Raw genomic sequence first — 24,462 nt, 5'->3', positions numbered from 1 at the left:
GCCACTCTTGTGTGTGTGTGTATGTGTGTGTGTGATAACTCGCCTGTTATGAGTCACGCTGAATCTGATTTGCTCTGCATGCCAGCCTGTTGACTGAGCTAACTGAAACTAGTGTGTATTTGTCTGTGTCTGTGTGTGAGAAAGAGGGTGTCTGTGTTCACACGTACAAAAGCAGTTCTCCGCAGGGTGGAATTCAGGATATTCTGCCTGTCTTTTTTGCCTCTGACATCTTCATTGATGTCCTTCTAATGGGGACAGCACGGATGGTAAATACCAAGCTTTCTGCTTTTCAGCAAGTCACAGTTGCCAAGTCTGGTCTACTGGAGTTTAAATGCAACTTGAGTTTATAGTTTATCCAATACTCCTACCCAAGTTTGTCCTGCTCTTTTATAATAAGGGTCAAATCCTTCCTGCTTTGATAAACAATTCTGGAGCCAGATGGGCCTTGTTTTGCTTAATTTCAGGATCCTTGTGTTTGTCTGTGTGTCTCTGTATGTGTGTGTGTGTGTGGCCTGCACCAGTATTGAGGCAACTTGTTTACAGTGTTTGACATGTGAGGAAACCAGTGTGTATACACTGCAGGGTGTGTGTTTATGTGTATGTGTTTACAGTCAGGCCTCCCTAAGAACATCTTCCCCTGCGACAGCCTGACAGAAGCCAGCTATGTATACAGGCTCTCGGGTTGAGCCACCGGCTACGAGACCTATGACCGGCTCACCTTCCCATTGTGTCGCTTCTCGCTAAAGGGAGACGGCATAAATTGGTTTCATATCTGTTCCATACAGTTCACATGGCTCGACAATAGCATACCTGGCGAATTTCTCTGGAGCCGTGCAAACATCCTGAGAGTTTGATGCCCTTTCTTCCAAGTATGAAATGATCACATGATCAATGTGTCAACAGCGCTTGGTGGGTCTCAACCACACATCGGGAGGAAGCCATTTCAGAAGCTGCTGTTCGAATGTTTTCATTGTGAGGCCAAGATGAAACAGCCCCTGCTAGCAGACAATTATTTAACATTGATTGACTTGAATGAGAACAGGAAGCGTTTGTACCCTATGATTACGCAAAACGTAGACTGCCTTAGGCAAGTGAATCAGCTTTAAATACCCCATCTGCCATATATATTACACATGAGCTCAACTACAATACCCTTTGCATAACATGGCTTTGTGTTCATAACAGACTTAAACGTAACCCTGTCATGTGGGTGAATAATGGTAACGCTTCATGAGAAGCCATAAAAATCCACGCACTGTAAGGCAATGGAATATTGATTGAAACAAATGTAGATATGGCTGCTGTATATGGCTACCTGTAATAATGGGTGGGTGGGGGGCATCCACACTGATTTTGTGGATGCTGTAAAAAGAGAAATGATAATTGGTGAGGGAACACTTTTCCTGGCGTGATAATTACCACGCTGATAGCGAGGGGAATAGAGTACCTGTTGTGGTGATGATTGTGTGCGGAGTGTGTGCATGCGTGTTTGTTTTTGCATAGCGCACTCATGTGCTTTAAAGGCCAGAGAGAAGGAGATATGGATTGAATGTCGGCCTGCAGAAATGAGTCGGAAAGAGAAAGAGGTAGGGCATGCATCCAGGCTGCTAGGCATGTTCCCTCTGGTAGAGATGGATTGCCCTGTATACGTGGTAGAGAATAATTGATTTTAATTGATATGTATGGCATGTTCATGCTGCTGCTCGGGAGGAACAAATCAATTTGACACCATTCTGTTGATATGAGCCGTTTCTGCCTCTTTCTCTCACAGTTTCTGTGTCTCGGGTCCATTCATTCAGCGGCCGAGGCTGCCTGCCAGTGCTATGCTCAGGGCAGAGGCCTGAGTTGACTGGACGGGGGTGGAGAACATGGGGGGAAGGGCTGGTTTGAGGCTCTGTAAAGGGGTTTGAGTGGGCCTTAGTGTAGGCGGCGTTTTATATGAAAAGTCGGTGAGGGCAGGACGCTTGAATAGGGGTGGCTGGGAAGTTGGGCTGGGAAGGTCCAGGATGCACCCCACAGTGCTTTTGTGTGCTCTCACATCCGTGTGTGTGTATGTGTATGGGGAGGTGGGGGTGGGGGTGGGGGGATGTAGCATATGTGAGATCATGTGCTCATATTCACCAGTGGAATGTAAAAAGAGAGAGGAGGGGGTTCTCCTCTCTTTCCCTCGTTGTTTTCTGTTCTCTCTCTGCTGTGCTGTAGTGTAGGTCTGTTTGCATAAGCTCTGTACTGGATTGAGCACGCCATGGAGCCTTCCAGATGAAACAAAACCAACCTCATTTAGTTGTTTTTAAAATGATTCTCTTTATTTTGTTTGGTTCAGGCAGATCCACCTCGTTTGACATGAGGGGAATAAAGGCACTCTCTCGTTCAGGGTCATTTCCCAGAAACATCGTTTGTATCTGCAAGACTCTTCCTCTGTGCACTCAAACTTCTTTGATCAACAGGTCTCCAGACGACGTGAATGAAAGATGCAATTCAACCTCCCTTTTCGCCCCTTTTCCCCTTTCGACCTCCTCAAAAGTACAATAATCTTCAGTCACTCGTCTCCTCCTCTCCATTGCGTGGCTGTGTGTAGCACCGGAGTGGCGCTGATTAAGCCAACAGAGAGACAAACGGGAGACAAAGTCCCAGCCCACCAGTTTAGTTTCACATCCTGGACTGGAGCTGGGCTGCAGCTTGCCAAGTGGAGGGCTTTTAAACTGGGCTAAACACTAATTGCTGCCCTATTTCTTTTATGTTGCTTCTTTCCCATCTGCGATGGCGCTTCCAGACCTCCACAGCAGCCAGAGCCTCATTATAGCAGACAGTTAACAAAGGCTGGGAAACAGAAGCAGAGAATTCACTTAGGATAGCTATCTAACCGCCAACTAGGAGGCCTGCTTGGAAAATTGAATCAATGACAGGGGCCGGCTTGTGATTAAATCCTTCAGGGATATTAAGATATTAAGATTTTGGAAATCTTAATTATTCATCTAAATTGTTGCGGCTTGCTTTGATAATGGAATAAATGGGTTGTAAAACTGAGAAGTGGGGTGTGAGGCTCATTGTTTTATCTGAGAGCCAGGCTTTTAAGTACTTTTAATACTTTTGAAACAGAACATTTGAAAAAAAAAGAAAATAGAAAACACCTACTTGTTGAGTGAAACAAATCAAGGTATATTTGTGATGTTTGCCTGGTCTTTCTTTTTTCCCCTCCTTCTGGTTTCACGCTTGTTTTTGTGTAGGTGTTTTTTGTGTGTAGAGAGAGGGGGTGGGGGGTGGAGAGGGGCGATGAGAGAAAACAGAATAAGGGAAATGTTGAGGAGGTGAATGAGAGGGAAGGAATAAAGCTAGAGGGAATGAGATTGGGGAGCTGAAATAGAGGGGGCTGAGATTGGGGGGATCGAGGGAGGAATAGAGAGAAGGTGGGGAGGAGAGGGGGTGGTCAGCAACAAAGCCTAATGTTGCCATGGAAACTTGTTTATGCCTCACTGATGCATCTTGTAGATCCAATTAGAGACTGATTGTGTCCGTGTCTTCATAGACACACGCACGTGTACCCGGGCTTGGTGCACACACACAAATGAAAACATATGTACAGTTATACACACACACGAGCACATGCAGAGTGTTGCTGCTGGAAACCAGCAAATTGTTAGGAGAGGTAGGACAAAGGATACCCCGCGTTCTCTGTCTCTTATCGGCCCTTGAATTAGCGCAAGCCCTCCCCTCACACCCGGTCCCCTCCTCAACCCCAAGAGCATCAGACAATAGCGTGGAAATAACGTCTCACCCGCTCCCAAGCCTCGTACGAGTGGTCCTATCTGCACATGCTTTCATGACATCATATTCAGCCAGGGAGGTGGGGGGTGGAGGACAGGATTATGACCGTTTTGCAAATTTCATGTTGCATTTATTTCTTCTGTGAATTAACTGATTTATTTATTAATGCCCCTGTCCAAGAAGAATGCCCATAGATGTTGTAAAAGCCTTAATCCAATCATGTTCATTTTCATGGGGGGTATTTTCTTCAGAAAATGGGACTTTTTAATTCACCATTTCTTACAATGGCTGGCCGTTTGCCAGTGTTTGACATTGGAGGAGGAGGGATGGCGATCATAAGCCCCCCCTACACTCACACACTCCTCTAACAGTCTCTTACAGGAGGCATCACAGTCCTCCCTTCCCTGGGCTGGAGAGTCAGTTATTTAGTGGTGAAATGATGTGTGTGATGATGAAATGAGGGGCTGTAGATAAGGTGAGATTACACTCTGAGCGCGAGAAAGAAGGGAGAGACAGAGAGGGGCCCAGCCCCTGATGTCTTGTTAAAATGTGAGGGATCAGAAAGAACAACAAATGCATTGCACGGTGCTAAATCCTGCTTAAATCCGCTGGCATGGGCAGATCGAGCAGATAGCCCCGCTGCTGTGCTCTCTGTCTGCGACCACAACACACACACACGCACACACAAACGTACATAAACACACCCGTGGTCAGTCCGGCTGTCTGGGTTAATGCTTGGCTAACTAGGACAGCAGAGCTGAACCATGTTGACATTTTAAGCCTCAAACAAGTCCAGAACAATGATTCAGCCCGTCTGACCCCCTCCGCATCAGACCGCAACCTCAGCTCATTTTGATGACCCACACACACACATACACACAAATGCAGACGTGCATAAATATACACACCACTGCCCAAACACACTGCAAGTACTCAGTGTACCCCCGCCCCCTCTCTTCACACACACTTACACACACACAGTAGGTCTCCTCCTGTTCCCCACCTTTAGTGAATAAAAGAGAACAAGAGCTGATCTGACTGAGTTGGCAGCAGAGGGCGAGGTGGAGAAGGACAGTAAGGCCAGATGGATTATCTTAATCTTCCAGTAGATGATCATGGCAGAGGGACGATGAACCAGGAAGCCTTAACCTCTCTCTTGACCCCTGCGCACTATTTTCCTCTGGAAACTCGGACGTCTGAAGTAGAAGCAGCGTAGATATTATGTTGAAGCACAGGTCTTACATTGAACTCCGAAAACATGGGAAAAGAATCAGTGGCATTCTTTGGATGTAATCTTATCTGTAGCCATTTCTGCGGCAGCCATTTTGTGTTTGGCCATCTTGTTTCCCTCCTTGCAAACTTTTGGTATGCTTTGATTTGGGTCCAAGAATGAGAAGAAAATTTACAGGATTTGTGTTAAACGTTCTGTCGTCTAAGGCTGAATGATGTCAAGCTGATACATGTAGTGTTCTTGTGGGGCCACATTAACTAAGCTCTGCCTAAAAGCCCATGCCAGACAAATCTAAACCTATAACTGCAATAGCTCAAAGTATTAAGACTATATAAACTGTTGTTGAATTATGTGGCTGCTTTTCCAGACTTCCTTTATTATGTGTTAGTGACAAATTGTCTTCTTTTTTTTCTCTTTCCCCAGGTTTCTGGCTGGAAAGGGCCTGGTGATCTACCCAGACATCGGGGACAAACTGGACATCATCTGTCCCAAAGCGGACCAAGGCAGAGACTATGAGTACTACAAGCTGTACCTGGTGAAGAGGGAGCAGGCGGAGAGCTGCAGTACCGTCCTCGATCCTAATGTCTTGGTCAACTGTAACAAGCCTGAGAAGGACATCAAGTTCACCATCAAATTCCAGGAGTTCAGCCCAAACTACATGGGCCTGGAGTTCAAGAGGAACGTCAACTACTACATCACCTGTGAGTTTGTCTTAAAAGATGATTTATTGTTGATCTTTAGCTTTTCAACCTTCATTTAACCAGAGAAGCCTGGCTGAACAATCTGAGCCATAATCTCTGCTTCACACTCAGTTACACACAGTCACACATGGGAGTTTCGTAGTAAAACTGTATTTTAATGGCTGCTGCAGCAGCTCCATAGCAACAACTAGAGGTGACCTGCCTTGCTTATGGCACAGTGTCTGTCAGTTCAGGATACAAACCTACAATCTTTACTGACATTAAATAAAGTGTTTCTTTAGTTAAATATAATTTTGAGGTACTTGTATTTCAGGCTCTCCATTTGTACTTCTGCAAATGGAAAACTTCATTAAGTTTTAATTTCAAAATAATTTCAAAATAATTTCAAAATAATTTCAAAATAATTTCAAAATAATTTCAAAGACATTTCCTGAAAAGAACTTGGCAATAATGCTTTTGAAAATGGAGACAGTGTTGGTACCTCATTTCACCTCATTTAATGAATTCTAACTAATTGCGTTTTATAGTCTGTACACAGCAGGTCAGCTGTACTTAAAAAATGTGAAATTTGTCTACTGTCAAGCAAATTATTCTATATGCAGACTAAAGTTTCCAGTGATAAATGAATAGTTAACGAATATTTATTTGGAATTAAATGTAGCTTTCAGCTTTTCTTTGAGGGAAATTCATATTTGAACAGTAATTAGTACCAAAATATATTGGTATTTTTTGACAATTCCTAGAAAATTAAAAGGAAATTACGGACCTAAAAGAACAATTTCCAAAATGAATATTTATACTTTAGCTGACAATACTTCTGTAATTTTATTGAGTGCAGTACCTTTACTTGTAATTGAGTATGTTTGCTTTGTGGTATGACAATATTTACTGAAGGTCTGAATATGTTCTCTTACAAAAGAAATGTAGACACACTTTTCACATACTTTGGGACAGCCTGTTTTGGGGTAATTTATTATTGCTAACTTATTATGAGTAATATTAAGGGTAACTAGTGAGTAATGGTTTTGCAGCTTATATCATATTCTGTCCCAGTATTTGAGGATTTGCACTAAGTAGATGGTGTTTAGTAAGTATCAACAACATAAAACCTGGGACTAAAATGAAAAATGGTTTATTTACACATGCATTAAATTTTAAATGAAAAATGTTTATCACTTAAGACAATCGGTTAGCCTCTGTGTCACTGTTTACAAAGCCACAGTGGTGAGGGTATTGAAGACCCGGTCCAAAACAGTCTTTGTAACCCCAACAAACATTTTGCTAAACTGCCGGGAAGACATATTTTACAGGGGTTGTGGAGGAATCACACAACTGCAGGACTCTTTTTGGACAGAGAAGTTTGGAGCTGGGTGCTTTCAGCTGCCTTTCTCTCAGGATCTTGCTGCATAAACAGCAAAGTCTTGCTCCACGCTGAGGACTTTAGGATGTCTGTAGGTTACAGTCATTTAAATAGTTTTTTAAAGAATTGCAGAATATCATTGAGATACTAAAACCACTGTAATTTAAATGTTAATAAATGTGTGTCAAATGTGACTTGCTGAAAATTGGGAGGTAAGGCCTCTGGGGTGTTAAGAAGCATCCAGGCTTCACACTCACCGGCTCTCATTTTATTGCTGACATTTACTGCCCACACCTGAAAGAAGAAATTAGATATGAAGTGTGACATATTTAGATGGTAAAATCAACATAATCTAACAATTTACTCCATGATTCTTGTCTTACCAGCACCAAAATCCTTCAGTTCAAACTCACAAAGATTTCAAACTGAAAGCTCAATCTTTACTGTTACTCCAAACGTTATCAGAGTTATATTAGTGTAACATGAGCAGAGTTCAAAGTGTGATGGTGGACCGCCTGTATGTGTCTCAGTAAATCACCGTTCTCTCAGCTTACTTTTCCTCAGCCCCGAAAGAAGGTTGATTATGTCTTCAGCAGTCACCTGAGATGGGATATTTTTTTTCTGCTGAAGCCTTAGGATTTCCATCACCAATGCAATCTAAAAACATAAAGACGATAAGTCATCTTCAAGCATGACATGACAGAGCCTATCAGAATTGGTTTTGCATTTTATATTGGTGTGGGCTTGGAAGGATAGTAGGTCTTATTTGTGACTGTGTATATGCCAGCAGAACTTCATCATATACATATGGGTGTATCAAACAACACTACTGAAGGAAAAAAGATAATGTTACTTTTAGTTTTTGTCTGTTTTAATTAAGTATATCTAAGTCCATCTCCAGTAGGGTCCCCAGGGAAACTTTTTGCAAGTGTCCTAATGTTAAATAAAGTGCTAAATTTATGACCACCCTCAGGACACTACTATGAGATGATGCATACATAATATATCAAACAATTTGGTCATCACTACCCCAGCTGATGATCACACAATAAAAAATATTTACCCAGTGAAATCCTCTGGTATATTTTGCTGTACAGGATAAGGCTGGTGATATTCCATATTTTCCAACTGTCAGAAAATCCCATGAAAACACCAAAAACAATCAAATTTATCCTACTAACATGCATTACCTGAGAAGCCCAAGCCTGATATAGCTGATTCCTCTGCGCCATAGAGCTCCGTTATTGTCCAGAAACTATTAAAACACATCCGTGAGCCACAGTGTTGCACTGGGTGACATGTTCCTTCGTTATGATGAACATGGACACTGTAGTTTATTTTGAGTCAGTTCCCCATGCGATGTCCTGGTGTGGTAAATACTTGCTAAAAAGCATCAAATTTGTATTAATTCGGACCTCTCCGTTTATTTTTCGATTTATTATGAAGGAACAAATGGGCTTGGAGGTGCTACAGACTTGATAGGGAATTCAGGAAGTATTTAGACATAGATTAATATGTTGTTGATTTTAGTTTTTTTATATGATTGTTGACTATAAGAAGTTATGTAGTAAGGCAAGACTTATAATTTAAGTCACGAGTTGGCAGGTAGAAAGCAACAGTTTTTCTGGGGGGATATCCGACAGCCTAGATGCTGTTTCTCCATCTTGTTAGCTCAGTAGCTGCAGAAGCTAACACGCTGTAGCTCAGTTATTAATGCAAAAGACAGTGTTACTCTAGACGTTACTTCGGCACACAGTAAAGTCACATTTTTACTTTTGTTAGTCATTTCCTACATTTCTTGGCATGACTTGAACGGTTTTCTAAAATCGTAACATGTGTTGTGGTTCTTCTGGTCTGAGGATGCTGTCAGTTGGTGGCTCTGCCACATCTGTACTTGATTCCTTACTGAATCAATGAAATGATCGGAGATGGTTGTGAAATTAGAAATGCAATGTCTAAACTTACATGCAACAAGCTGCCTCATGCCAAAGAACTGCTGGCATAGTGAGAAGTTGATAGAGGATTTGCTGCAAGACAAATCAGTAAATTCAATTAAACACTAATCATCTCTTGTAAAGTAAATTCATGTTTGGAAAAGTTAGCATAATACAAAATATGGTTACATATTTATCATCACCTTTATCCTTACATATAATATTTCTTTTCCTGAATATTTAGGGAAAGCTTATTTGTACAATTTAGCCCAATATATGAATAAGCTTCGAAAGGCTTCAGAAGATATAAAGTTAAACCTCCTGCACGTTAAGAAAATGTTTTATTCTTACAGTAAAAAAAACAACTTCTTTATATCATCTCCCTCTGAAGGAAAAATCCACACTACATTAAATCTCACATATGTTTTTTTCTTTTGATCTGTAGCAGTTCAATCGATATTTGTGAAGTCTCCCTCAAAGCCAGAATGCAGGGAAGCATGAAGCTAGTGATGTTATCAAGCGACAGTTTTTTGGGGGTGGGGGGGCGCTTCCGTGGCAACATTTCATTTGGACTTTAAGAAATATTTCTTTGAGCTTTATTACACCCACATGTCTTTAAAAAAACACCTTGGGCATTTTCCGCGCCTGATCAAAGTTTTCCTAGCCGGCTGTTAGCGGGGCTGCTCCACATATTGTCTCCTGATTACATCATAAATATTTTAACCAACTCTATTAGTGACATGTGCGTGGGCATGCATCCTGACTATAGTATGATCCAACATCAAAGAGAAAACATCAACTTTACTTTAGATTAAATTTGCTTTTATACCACACTCTCTTGTGTCTCTGCCATATAACACCATTCTTGCTGATGTGTATATTATGCAAGTGCTAAGAATACTTAACACTCGCTCCATGGTGTTTCAGACTGTGAACTCAGAACTAGAGCCTGTTGTAAATCCTTCACAGCGGAGGCTGGACATGCAGGATCCAGCCTGATGGTGGATCATCATTAGGCTCATATACTGTAACGTTCTTGCATCAGCAGTAATCGGTTGTAGCATTTGTCTTGGTATTATGTTAATGTTGTTGTCCTTTGCAACAGGAAGAGCTTGCTTTATTTATTCCACTGCAGCTTGTGCATACACCATGACACGTTTCATCTATCATTTAGATAATGACCACGTGTCGCTGCTGTATGTGTGTAATATCTGTGTGTTTTCTTGGGAGTGCAAGAGAGGGACAGAAGGCACCTGCACTGAACACACTTTTCCTGCTTTTCCTGTAGAGTCATGTGTGTATATGTGTGTTGAAGCCCCTTCAGGCCAACTTATCCCTGCCTAGAAGATGTGAGTGCATTATCCCACCGTCTCTGCTGGGAATGCGCTCCAGCCGGCCAGCAGAGCAGCGTAAATCTGCTCGGCCTATAAAGACCCGGCTTATCTGGCCTGATTAACGGTCAAACGTGGCAGACACCGTTTGAGACGAGAAGAAGATGCATAGGGAGCGGACATTCCACTGAATCTTCCAGCAGTCTTTTTCTTGTGCACCCCCGGTCTCTCCACTATGACTCCGTGGCTCTGTTTGTCTTTTCCTTGATCATCTCCACCCCCACCCATACTTCTGCTTCTTCTGCTCCTTCCATGGGGTAGAATAAGCAACAAAAGGTGTGTGGTAAAGAAAGCAACAAATGGTGTGTGTGTGTGGGTATTTGTTTGCGTGTGTGTCCCATGCCTTGGCGTCACCGCAGGGGATCCCGTCCACTCGGTCCCGTCTATCCGAGCCCAGCTCTGACAGGAGTCGTGGGGGGGGTTAAAGGTCAAAATTCATGGACAAGGGGTCACGGAAACACAGCAGGGGATTGGTAATGATAACCCTGCACTGATCTAAACCCCATACCAGCACCAGCCTGTGCTGTCCATCAGCACCCCCACCCCCAATGCACACACACACACACGCACATACATATATGTACACCTTCCCGCCCTCCTGGTGTATGAGTGAACAAACTGGTTGTATTTCATTGCGTTGTCTAAACACAGGATATGGAATGTTGTGAGGAAAATGGCCGCTCTGTGTTTAGGGGTTGGAGTCAGGAGAGAAGTGATTTTAGACAGGATGCTTTTAAGGCGAAGAAAATATAATGGAGAAAATAAGCAACAGAGCAGGAAAGAGAGTGAAGCGACAGGCATACGTACCCACACACACTCACACGCACACACACACACACACATATATATATATATATATATATATATATATATAGACTGTCTTTATAGCCAAAAAAAGTCCCTTCATTTTTCCTCCCATTCGCTCCTCATTAGAATAATGTACCAAGACTGCTTGGTGATATATTTCAGTGGCTAGCTGGGCCGGTGAGTCTCTGTTCTATAAAAGGGGAAGGCCATGAGGCAGTAAACAGAGGCAGTCTGTCGTCAGGCACTCCTCTTCTCCCTTGATTTCCTGTGTAGCGGGCAGGGTAAGCCTGATCCCTCCTGACACCTGTCACTCTCCATCACAGTGTACCATCGTGGACTCTTGACACACGCCAACTTCTCTACCAGAACACTGCCGCAGTGGAGCACACACTATCTAGTCTGAAAACACGGAGCGACTGATAAGCACTTTATTATTCGTACGGGAAAAGCTTAATTTATTTCCTGACTTGTTTAAACATGGCTGCTGACCCATTCTTCGAAGAACAATGGCTTACAGTATATCTGACAAACTGCATGTGACACTGTGGGGTGATCTTTCTCTGGTGCTCACACCTGACAGGATTAAGGTTAGCAGGCATGTTGCATGTTGCATATCACTAACATTCATACTCTTCTGCGTGGGCTCTGTTCTGTATCGCTGTTATTTTTTGCTCAACAACCTACACATTATGCACCCCTCCATCTAAATACCCCCCCAAGGAATCCTCCTCCATTGAAAAATATGCATGCAACCTCCACCATCTCAAAGCAAAAGCTTTGCAAAAGGAGATCATTACTTGTCAGCCTCTTGTCCTCTTATTTACCCTTGAGAGTTAAAGTTCAAATCCCTGCCCTGGCTGCAGCAGATCACAAGATCCGCCCCTGCCCTACATTTGCAAGGACATAAACACTCCAACATATGTGCACACACACGCTCCCACACAGGTACCCACATTAATAATGCTCAGTTTAGCTTTATCTTGTGAGCTCAGAAAACGTATACAAATGAAGGCTTGTACATAAGTCAAATAAATATAAACAGTGGCAGGCTTGTAGCTCGATGTGTCACAGTGCAATAACATTAATCTGATTAGAAAAAAAGTGTTAAATGTCATCTTTTAGAGTTAACATAAAATTACCATAATCAAATCACAGCCACTTGGAAAAAAAAGGCTGTTGCATTTGTCAGCGGCGCGTTTCAAAAACACAAAGGCATTTTGATTGTCAGATTATAGAGATGCAAATAACTCACACATTTCTAACTCGCAATTAAATGAATTTTTGTCGAGAAGCGATAACTGTTAACATCTGGTAACCTCCCTCAGTAAAATCACACTGGAATATTTTAATTACAGGGAAGAGACACTGTGCAGGATTTTCCTTTTGATTGTGGACTCTCCCACGTACATGTTAGCAGTGAAGAACAAAGGATGTATTGTTTCATAGAATATTTAGCAGATTGTGGACATTAAAAACCACTTACCGAACCTGAACTAATGATTAGTATTGTGGGCAAACATTTCTGTCAGTCCTATTTTAAATGCCGTTTTATATATCCTCGGATAAAGAATAAAAGGTGGTTGAAAAGAACCAGTTTTATCATTTTATATAGGATCCTGTTATAAGAATGAATCTCATTCATTCCTTTGAATAGTTTAAATGCTGTGTCATCATCAATCATTTTATTCCAGTATTTGTCATGTTTTTCAATGAGTAAATAATAATTAACAGCAAAATGCTTTAAGAATAGGATAAACGAAAAAATCAGTCGCTGATTGACTTCGAACAACTGTCATTGATGTTACCAGTTAGAGTTTTAAGCAGTAAGCCTTAACGGATTTCATTGTCAAAGTAAACCCCCCTAATAGGTCAGGTTAGCGCCAGTGGAGCAGCATGGCCTGCGATAAGGAGATTTAACCCCCAGCCCCTCCACCCCCCATGAGTGAATATAGCCAAGTGTTTATTAGAGTGCCAGTGTAATATATGTCTTTCTGCTTGCTTCGCAAATCTATCCAGGCTGCCTCTGCTACTTCTCCGTTGGATATTTCATTCAGAGAGGGTTAGCAGGCACAGCATTATTGTCACTGGTTATTGCCTTTCGTTTATTACAGAGGAGTTTGTTTAGAGTGGGAGGGGGGGTGGTAGTGTGTGTGTCTGTGGGGGGGGGGGCATGAGGACTTTCTTTTAGAGGGAGGGCTGCTCACGTGGCTGTACAAGTGAATGGTAACCATTGGTTACGGCTGAACCCGTCGCTGCTAGATGAAGCTGATATATTCATGTATTCATCTCAATTAGTCTGCTCCGTGCATCTTCAAATGCAGACACTCATCCCTCCTCGGCTGTGCTCCATGCTTATCTTATTAGAATATTTTATCCTTCGTGCGAGTTCTACCTCTCTCTCTCTTACTATGTTATCCCTCACTCCAACTCCTCCAACAATCCTTTTCTCCTTCCATTAGGCTTCTCTTGCGTTTGGAAGTTGTGTGTGTGTGTAGGTGCTGTGGGAAGTCATGTGTGTTCAAGTCATTTTTTGTTAACAGATAGCTTAGATCTCTTTCAACACAAGAGGCCACAGAGCTAACTCTGCAAAACAACAACACTGTTGATTTTTGTTTTCATTCTCATCCTCTCAACCAACATAAACTCATTTTCTGAATGTCTCTTTTCTATATGAGCGATTTTCAGTTGTTGAAAGTAGCTTCCTGGTTTTTTTTAAATCCATCAACTATGCAGAAACCATCTCTGCGGTTTCGCAAACCCTAAAATAGCTTAAGGCAAAAGGAGAGGAGACATCTTAAGACTGCTGGAAAGATGCATGTTGAGTCCATGGTGATTAGGAAAAGTAAATGTAGGACAGGAGAAGATGAGCATCATTGTCCATAAGGCAAATTGTATCGGACAATGGTGTATTGCTGCATAAGAAACATAAGCGCAGGATAAAACAATGACAACCCATAATCTAAAACACTGTGGAAATGCATATTTCCCTTTCCATCTGAGATGTCTGAGGTTGTTTGCCCTCTGCTTTGCCAACAACACATATACCCAGTGTCTTTCTTCTCTGGCCAATAGCTAAGCTCAAATCACAGCTCTCTGTCTCTCAGATGGAGCTTGCTCTCCCTCTCCACCATGCCTAGAACAGTGGTTTGCCTTTTCCAAGGCACACTCAGAAATGGCTTTGTTTTCCGACAGCCATTCAGTGGCACCCTCAGCCGGGGCCTGCCAAGAAGTCCGCCTCCCCGAGCTGGAGCCTGGGCTTGTTTACACAAACTCATCGGAGAAATATGGATGTGTAATTATAGAGGTTGTTAGTTTTTATGTCGCATCCTTGCTATGGAAACCACTGCATGCTTGGTCAGCTACGATGAGGGACGGCTGATGAAACTCTGACCGGGGATGGCGTGAACATTTCTGCGGAAAGCGTTTTGGGGGAGCAAACAGAGAAAATGGAGCTTCTCGATGGAATGGAATCAGTGCTGAGCAAGGCAAACAAACATGAATCACAAGGCGGTGATAGAGATTGCTGTGGTTGTCCAACGCATAAATACAGAGTCTAAATACTGCTCTGCAGGCCAGGACCAAGCCCGTTTCTGTGAATTCAGCTCGGTGGCAAAATGTCCATGTTCCATTCCAGCACAACCACAGGCACACAAACACAGTAACGGGAGCAGACAAACACACAAGAGGTGTGTGTGCGCACAAACACACAGGCATAAATAAGCACAAAGCCACATAAGCAAATTCAAATATATATATATATATATATATATATACTCATAAGCTCTCACTAGCATGCAAATAGATCCTCACACAAAAAACACAATGCCATCCTCCTTCTCCCTGCACAGTCTTGCTTGCATAAAAGAAGCCGCTGTATGCACTGAGCATTTTTTTAATGCACATTCAAGAGAACTGTAGCTTAGCTGAGCATGAGATTTTTTTCAGTCAGCAGTCCCACGGGCGCAAACGTCTGTGCTGTCAGAGTTTGTAGGTGCGTACCACGACGGGTGGATGGATGCTGAAAAGATAGCTCCATGCCTTCAAGTAAATGCACATTGTGTTTGGGTTCAGGCTGTGCTGCCTCCCGCAGCGAGTTGATGATTTCGTAGATGGTGAAGGAACAATTTTACTTCCCAAACCCACAGGTCCAATTTCTCTGCCTCTGTCTGTTCTTCTCTGCCTTCTTCTTCTGCAACTTAATCTTTCTCTCCATCCGCCTTGCCATTCCACCCATTTTCTCTCTTCCTTAGATCTCAGAATCCTCCACCCCCTCACCTCCTCTCCCCATCCCTCCTGCACAGTGACAGATCCTTCAGGAAATTGTTTCGAGTCGGCCAGACATTTTTGTGTTGTAGCTGTTTATTTGTGCTGGGGGCACGGGGGTCCAGAGCCTCAGTCTCTCTCTGCTCTCGGACTAGAGGTTAAGCTCCCGAACTCTTTCACCGCTCTGCGCCAAAAAACACTGATCCTCGATCAGTGTGGCTTTACCGTGTAACCGATACCAGGGATGAGGAGAGAGGAGCACCAGAGAGGATGTAATCAGTGTGTGCGAGTTTGTATATGTGTGTCAGCTTCTGGCTTTGTGTGTATTAGGATGTAATCAGCAGCATTCTCTCTGTGGTCTGCTGTGCTCTCTGATTGGGGTTTTGGCGAATAACAGGGGGAGGGAGGAAAGTGTGTTTCTTTTCCTGCGTCTTGTGTTGCAGCCTGGCCTCAGAGGTGGAGACGAAGAAGGCTCGCTGTGGTTTGGAGCCGCACTCAGAGCTCTGGTGCTTTACACATCAGCTACATCAGACCTATCTCTTATATATATGTATATATATATATATATATCTGTCCGTCTCTCTGCCTCATTGTGTCTCTCAATGACTGTGTGTGTGTGTATGTGTGTCTGTGTGCATTAGAGCTGCTCTGACTTGGGTCCCATGTTGGCTGCAGTCAGCTTTATTCAGTCGCTTCCATGTTAGCAGGTACAGGAGATTCCCCCAGGGTTTAGGCACACAGGCTCACACACACTTGTACACACACAAACACATACCCGCACACACATGCACAGTCACAGGGACACGTGCACGCCCACACACATATGCACTGTCCTCTTTCTTGCTCTCTATCTCTGTCTTTGTTCTGCTTCTTGCAGATTTTGTTTTTGCGGACAACAGATGGGTCGACATTGACTCTCTCCTAAATAACAAGTACACTCTCTGTCTCTTGCTCTGACATGTCTCACTTCTGTCCATCTCACCGCCTTTCCTGTCTGTCTGCCCTGGTCTATTTGTCAACTATTTGTTTCAGTCGTTTATCAAGCAACAATCCCAAACATTCACTCGTTCCAGGCTCTCAAATGTGAGGATTTGCTGCTTTTCCCTGTTTCATATCATTGTAAATTCAATATCTTTGTGTTGGACTGTTGGCAGGACAAAATAAGACATTTAGAAATATCACCTTGTAATTGTAAGAGCCGTTTTTACTGTTTTCTTTGTTATTGACTAACAAATTAGGCTATTGATAAAAAAATATGTACATGGCAAAAATTGTCCAGCCCTAAGTCTTGCCCTGTTTGTGTTTCTCTGACCTGATCATCAGCTGCTGATGATCAGCCCAGAAGGCAGTTTTTTTCACCTGAGCCATAGCACATGCTATGGCTCAGCTTGCACATTAAATCCCCATACCATTCCCTCTTACTTAGAATACCTCATTGGGTTTGTTTGGCATCACCTATTTGCAATTGGAGGCACTGAGCCTGCAGTAGGAGTTATTGTTTGTTTGTTTGTTTGTTTCTCATCATTGATGTGTGTTATTGTACCGAGGAACACAAGGCTCAGTTGTCATAACTCTCTTCTTGAGGCCAGATTGAAAAGGTCAGTGAAAATGATGCTCCACTCTCCACAGAGGATGAATAGACACAGTGTAGGAGCTACACCCACCCACACACACACACACTCACACACACACACACACACACACACACACCCACCCACACACACACACACACACACACACACACACACACACCTACACACACAAATGAGCTTTGTACACATGTACATGCTTAGACATCTAAACACATTTGCATAAATGCACACAGAAACACACACGCAGTCCCTGCGAGAACATTTTTACATGCACCAGCACGAGCAGCGAGCTCTCTGAGGAGATTTTTTCCTCCGTCGTTCATGTTCGTTAAATTGTTCCAGGGCATCGGCTCTGGTTTCCCTCGTGTGTGTGTATGTGTGTGTGTGTGTGTGTGTGTGGGGGGGGTGCTCAAAGATTAGCTCTTTAGTCAGTGTAGATTTTTGGAGCCTCATGGCCTTTGACATGCCACTACAATCTCCCACCACATTCCGATCCATCCCAGCGCTTCTTTTATCAGGCAGTGCAGGCTGATTTGTGGCTCGTGGACCTTTTAGATCGAGGAGGGCGACTCCTCTCCGGAGTCCAGAGTCCCATATCACCTTTGTACGCGACCACAGAGGCCAGAGAAAAGACTGAGAGGATCACTTTTATCATCTGTGGGGATTTAGCAAGTGAACCATGGTTCACCTCACGTGATTATCAGTGCAAATGAAGCACGACGAAAACTCCAATGAGCCTCCTGCTGAGGAACAAGCTCGCTATGAGACCTTTTGTGTGCATCTGTCAGCTGATTACACATGTGTTACCTGGCAATACCAATACCACCCACCAATATGAATGTTACTGGATGTTTTTAGGAAATAACTACTGGGACGGGCTACATACAATACAAAGGCATTTAACAGACACAATAATGGGATAATCACAGCATAATCTGTCATTGTGGTTTCCCATACACGAGCAATAAGGTTAAAAAGTATTTGCTTACTTTGATGACATGCTGAAGGTTTACAGCTTGTTGTCTGCAGCTCAGCAAAAAATCAGCTCACTGAGCCACCAAAAAAAGAACAGCTTTGAAAAATGCTCTTCAAAGTTCAAAAATATTTTATTTTACTGAAAACGTGCCCTATCCAATGGACACTTCCAAAGACCCATCAGATGATTAACAAGAGGAACATATGCATAAAACTTTTCAATGATACATACACATATATTATAACAGTTATAAAGAGATAATACAACAATTTTGTTGCTGCATATTTTATATGTTTTCTATTCCAAACATTGTAGGTACTTATTAGTATATATTTTGTATTATTTTTAAAAAGCAAGACAAGCAATCAAATACCAAAGTGAAGTGTAGCTATATACACACTCCATGCTGATTAGTATTGGGGAAGATGTTGGGCTTAGGAACGTTCTTGAAATCACAACGTAGTCGCTTGGCCCCGCGGGGTCGCTCTTTGCTCCGGTGATCAGACAGAGAGACAAGCACTCCGTGAGTAAACGGCAGGCGCTCTATGGGTAGTAACCATGGCGACGGCTTCTGTGTGCTACACAGCTGAAGCATATTTAACTTAAGTTCAAATTATACATAACTTTACCTGACAGGCCTTCATCTAGTTTTGCGGGGATGCTCTGCCATGTGAATTCCCTCCTGTTGATGTCCTCTTCAGTAAACAGTAATAGATTCTGGAAACTTACAAACTCTCTTTCAATGATTTGTGCTGCGCGTCACGTACAAAAAGTTCAAGACAATTCAACTTCGCAGCCGGTGGGCGTGTGCGGGAGACGACCACTTTACCTCACTCTGACAGGGACACTTGCTACTGAACATTGGCTTTCTGCTGCTTCCTGATAAAAAAAAAATGGTTCTGCTGATACCTGTTCAGAAAAAAACAAGAAAACAGATTTATATATGTTCACCTGTTGCTCAGAAGGTACTGTTATGGTGTTATGATCGTGGCTCTGGACTAACTAACTTGGTTTTATATTTGATTTGATTAAATTAATGTTTAGGTTGAGATTTACAAGAAATATTTTATTGCTACTGTGGAAAGGGAATACTGCTGGTAAAAAGCACCTTATTTTTGCAAAGTGCTAAGTATTTGCAAACCACATAGCAGTACATTTAAATTAAAAGTGCACAATACACTACTTTAGAATTCATTATTCAATTTTGCGCATGACAATGAGATTAATCGTGATTAAAGATTTTAATTGTTGTCCAGCACTAATTATTTAGAAATTTATGAACATATTTTTTTGCAACCACCTCTGAGTCGTTAATTTCAGGGCACTTGACTTGTCTCTTTTGTCCACAGTTTCTTTTGGCTTTCTCCAGCAGCTCTCCCCAGTATAAATGACTGTTAGTGGATAATGAAATTTTAATTGTAAGCTCAATTTCTGAAGTGTACTCTGGGCGTGACCTAAGGATATATCTGAGGTGTGCAGCTTTTAATTTCAAGTAGCAGCAGGAAGCGATCATTCAACTTAACGGAAGCTCCAATAACATGACAAGTGATGGCGGATCAGAAACAAGTGATGCTGCTAAATGTTAAATGAAAGTAAGAACAGAAATATCGAAGCAGAAAAAAAGTCTTGTGGACTTATTGTTGATGTGGATTAGTTGTTGGTTTCTTGAGAAGACTGGACATCTCACCCACTAATATCTGTGGTAAGGGAACCACTGGGCCTATATAATGGGATTAATGAAACACTAATGTGGAGCAAACCCTCTGTCTTAAACAAGGATGAAATACTGTGTACTCATTGTTAGCTATGCACACAAGCACAGAAACAAGCCTTATGCACACACACACACGTTGGTTAAGCACGAGATAAACACTAACTCAGCAACTCCCACATGAATATTAACCTTTAGCTTTTGAGCTTGTGTGTGTGTGTGTGTGTGTGTGTATGCGTGCCTCAGCATGTGTTGCATCTTCTCTAACCTTTAGCTCTGACCAATGGGAAGGTGAAATGCCGTTTTTTTTCTCTCTGACCCAGTTTCCTCTCTGCTTATTTCTCTGAACACGCAACATTTCAGCTGCTATTAGTCAAGTGATGCACTGTCTGAGAGTGGAGTTCAGAGGCAAGAGATGTGTATGTGTCTGCGCTGGGTGTTTGTGTGTAGCTCTCAAGTCTTGTTTGTTTACCTGGTAGTGTTGTGTGTGTGCCCACTAGGACTGTGTCAGTTTTTAAAAAGAACCATTTAATTGATAAGGAGCGACGTTTGCTGCAAACAAAGAAAAATGACAGTCACAACTGTTTGAAATGTCATTTTGCCTTTTTATGGTTAAGCCTGTGCTTTTAGATATACACCACTGCTGGTCATCTGAAGCAAAAAGAGTTACTGCAGGCCGCTTCTTCAGGCTATTTCCCCATTTTTCACTCTGCACATGATTTGTGTAAAACTGCTGATGTTTTCTGCGGCTGCAGCTCGATGATATCGGTGAAAAGAGCCATTACAGCCAATTAGCTACTCTGTCATTAGGGAGGATTGTGTGGGCTACTGGCAACTTCTCCACACAACAGAATACATTATAGCTGAAATAGCTGATATCTAAAAATGTTCCATGTTAGGAACAGCAGAGTAGTGGTAGGCTCGAATTTTACAGTGTGGTTATGAAATTAATATTGGATGCTTCGGCTGCTGTCGTTGCTTCTCATAACTTTAATACTATAGGCAACAGCTTATTGTATTATAAGCTGTAAGTCCCCCTCCCACAGGTTACACTGTTTTATTGTGCCAATCGACTGCATTCAAAATTCTATGATCTGAACTCCCCTGGTGCACACCTGTCAGATTATGTGGGGTTCGGCTTAGAAGTGTGGCTACACATTTTGAGCAGGCCTTCTTTAGTTTGTGTGTGTGGAAGGGAGTGGGGGGTGGTAGGTGGAGGGTAGCAGGAGTGCAAGAGAAAGGTTCAGGATGCGATGTGCTGTAAGATGAGTCTGTCTACATCTGTCATGTTGGAGTGTGCTCAGTCTGTTTGTGTTTGAGACAGATGACTTGCTCTGCTCCCCAAGGTCCTCCTGTTATTCTGCGTCCTTTATCTCCGGCTGATCCGACAGACGGCCTGCACCGTGTGTGTACTTGTGTCTGTTTGGGCGTAGGCGTGGGTGTGTGTATGTGAAAATTCTGCATGTGCGTATCCTGTCTTATGGGTTTCCTTGTGCGTGCGCATACAGGACAATGTCATCCTCTGCTTTTGTGTGTGTGTGTGTGTGTGTGTACGCGTGCGGATACACAGGGAAGTTTTGTGCTGCGTACAGGAGCACAGGGTTTTGCAGCATGCTGAGTTGGAAAATGGAGAGTGGAAAGTGCAGCGGTGTAAAAGCTCTGCCCCGCTGGATTCACCAGAGAGGTGACATACAGACACCCGCAGCTAAATGATGCAGAAGCTCTCTGTGTCTGCAGGCTGTGAGTCTTGTACAGACACACTCCCGGATGCACACACAGACACCTTGGGAGCTGCTGACAGGTCCTCTGCAGAGGTTAAAAGCTGTCATAAGTAGTCTTGAAGCACTAGCCCAGTGGTGCTGGCCATAGAAGTCCATAATGTCCAACCTTTGGCTTGGTAATCTGGGACTGTCTTGACTGATGTACAGGGACCACCCACATGCAAACACACACACACACACACACACACACACACACACACTATAAGTTAAAATAATACCTACCATGGAAAAACAAATTCACACTCCTGCATATGTCCGTCCCCGAGCATGCACACACAATAAAATACACATAAATGTACATGAACACATACACACAACTGAACGAAGAGATGCTTAAATACACACAGTTGCACCGAGGGCAAAGCACACACAACGATAAACCGATAAACTCTGGGGAGAAGTGTAAGAGAAATGGTTGGTGTGTGTGTGAGAGAGAAGCAAGCTGGCAGACACACACACACACACACACATACATACACACACAGTACAACACACGCATATGCTTCCTCTGCTTTACAGAGAGAGATCACCTCCCACTTCTTCTTCTTTCTAAACTGAGCTCTCCTCCTCCTCTCCGCTCCTCACTTCATCACCTCCTTCCATATTCCCTCACCGCCACACACACACACACACACACACACACACACACACACCTGCACGCAAGCACACTTCAGACAGATCAAGTCTCACTCCTCCCCGGCTCGCACACTAAAAAAAAAAAGGAATCTCCCACTTCCTCTCACCCCCCGCCCCCACCTTGCACTCCTCTTCCCATCCCCTCTCTAAACACCTCACCTACACACACACACACCTCTCCACTTCAGTTCCCTCCCTCACCCCTCCACAGCACCACCGCTCCTCCTCCCCCAACCCGTACTATTCCATAGTGCTCTCTGCTGGAAGGATTTAGAGGTACCCTGTAATTTTGGTGCCGGAGGAGCTCTTAAGTCCTGCCTGATCTTCTGGCTACACAGGCAGCCAATGTGTGTGTTTGCGTGTGTGTGTGTGTGTGTGTGTGTCCGTAAATATGTATTTGTATGTGTGTGTGTGTGTGTGTGTGTGTGTGTGTGTGTGTGTGTGTGTTCGCTTCTGTAGGCCAAAGTGCTTACATGTCTGTATATTGCTTTCGCAACCATTTCAAGTGTGGTTGTATTCGTGTGTGTGCAGCCGTGCGTGCTGTTGCTCTTTGCGCGTGTGTACGTGTGTATGTGTGAGAGAGAGAGCAGTCTAATCAGGACGCAGGAGAGGAGCTCCCCCTCTGGCTGTATACTGAAGCAGTGAGCTGAGCAACAGTTGTGTGCAGTGGGCCGCTAACCACCTTAAACCTTGACACTAATGCTGGTACCTGTTTACTGTACACGCAGCAAAGTGGCTCCTGGGAACAGGCAGCACGCGGCGATATAAGAGCTGCTACATGGTGATGCTCTGCAAAAATGGGGGTTAGAAGCACCGTTCTTGAAAATGAAGATGAAAAAACTCTGCCGTGTCCTTGCACACTACTCAAAACCACATGTATTCTAAGTGAAATTCAATATTGGGTTTTAAAAATAGTATAAAAAGTGTGTAGCACTAGCGCAGAATATATGACTATTTTATATTGTCTGCCAGGTTTTATTATTGAAATGAAACACAAGAAGAAAACATTGGCCAAGTGCGCCAAACTCTTTGCCTATGCCAAACCTGGGCAGGAGGCTACGTGGGAGAGACATCGAGTGAGAGGTTGGAGGTTGATTACGGACTTCCATTTCTATTTCTAGGACAAAGAAATGGAGGGCTGATGGACTTGGACATCTATTTAGATCCATTTCATTCCGCCATAATCAGGCTTTAGCTATTCCCTAATACTCAGGATTAGAAAAGGTTCAAAGTGCAAACATTTAGATCCCCCTGTATTATTCCAGTCTGCCAACCTCACTCTGTATATTTGTGTGTGTGTGTGTGTGCGTGTGTGTGCACGTGAGTGCTTGCATGCATGCCAGATCTGCTGGGGAGGGTTATCTCTGGAATCGGGCCCATAAACCTAATCTAACCCTCTCTGTGCTCATTCGGGAGTGAAATATTTTGTGCAAATAGGCTCTCCTTTCCTTCTCCCCACTTCGCACACTCTGTTTCGCAAATGTAAACAAAAACCGGGATAGCAATATCGCAGGTATGAAAAATAGCCATTTCTGTTGTGGCGCTCTGTTTGATACAGACACACATGCCTGACACGGCTGTGTGTAGCTCCCCGCTTTGCCTCAAATGGATGAAACAGCTCTGTGTGCTGGTGTTTTTCCTTGATGCTAAGTGTGAGTGATCAGATTGTGGTTGTGCCTGTTTATGTATTTAGCATCTTTTTTTTTTTGAAAAATGTTGACATTATTACTGGTGGTTACTGTGACTACCCGGTCCCTGCTCAGCTCGTCTAAGTGGAAGTCTGAATGCTGTGGAGAATGGGGGGGCGGTGTGTGAAAGGTAGCCAATGAATGTCACCTCTCATCCACTTTCTCATTAAACAACCTGCTCTCTGTCTGTCACATGGGCTGGATGTGTCCCCTCGTTCGGTGCTTTGGGCAGATGTTGCGCACGCAAGCACGCGCGCGTGCCCATAGACACTTGAGCACATGCCCACACAGGTACACACAGCCCATTGCGCTGTTGCAAGCCCCCCCCCCCCGGGCTGGACAGGAATAATAAGCAGCAGATGATTCATGATGGAGATGGGGAATGTATTCAGCAGGACCACCTGGGTGACCTCATTTAGCAGACCTGAGAATAAATATAGACCACCGCATCGCACTCTAGCCTAAGCTTGTGTCGTCTCAGCCAGTCAGCACTGTATTTCTCACACATCTCCCACTCTTCTCCTTGCAGCACCTCAGGGACAGCCCTTCCACTCTACCCCGAATGTCCTTGTGAAATCTGTGTGCATTTGTGTACATGTAAGTGTGTGCGTTTATACACGTATGTT

General features: G+C 43.4%; 1 protein-coding gene across 1 annotated transcript in view; it reads left to right on the top strand.

Moving 5' to 3' along the window:
- Positions 1-24,462, top strand: part of efnb1 (ephrin-B1) — a 57,397-nt gene that overhangs the window by 18,517 nt on the left and 14,418 nt on the right. Inside the window, exon 2 of the mRNA XM_046031073.1 lies at positions 5,420-5,697. Within this exon, the coding sequence (XP_045887029.1) occupies positions 5,420-5,697 (278 nt within the window). The remainder of the gene's footprint in view (positions 1-5,419; positions 5,698-24,462) is intronic.

This window comes from Micropterus dolomieu, linkage group LG19, assembly GCF_021292245.1.
Source record: "Micropterus dolomieu isolate WLL.071019.BEF.003 ecotype Adirondacks linkage group LG19, ASM2129224v1, whole genome shotgun sequence".
In the NCBI taxonomy this organism is placed as follows: Eukaryota; Metazoa; Chordata; class Actinopteri; order Centrarchiformes; family Centrarchidae; genus Micropterus; species Micropterus dolomieu.
This window is presented reverse-complemented; position numbering and strand designations above follow the sequence as displayed.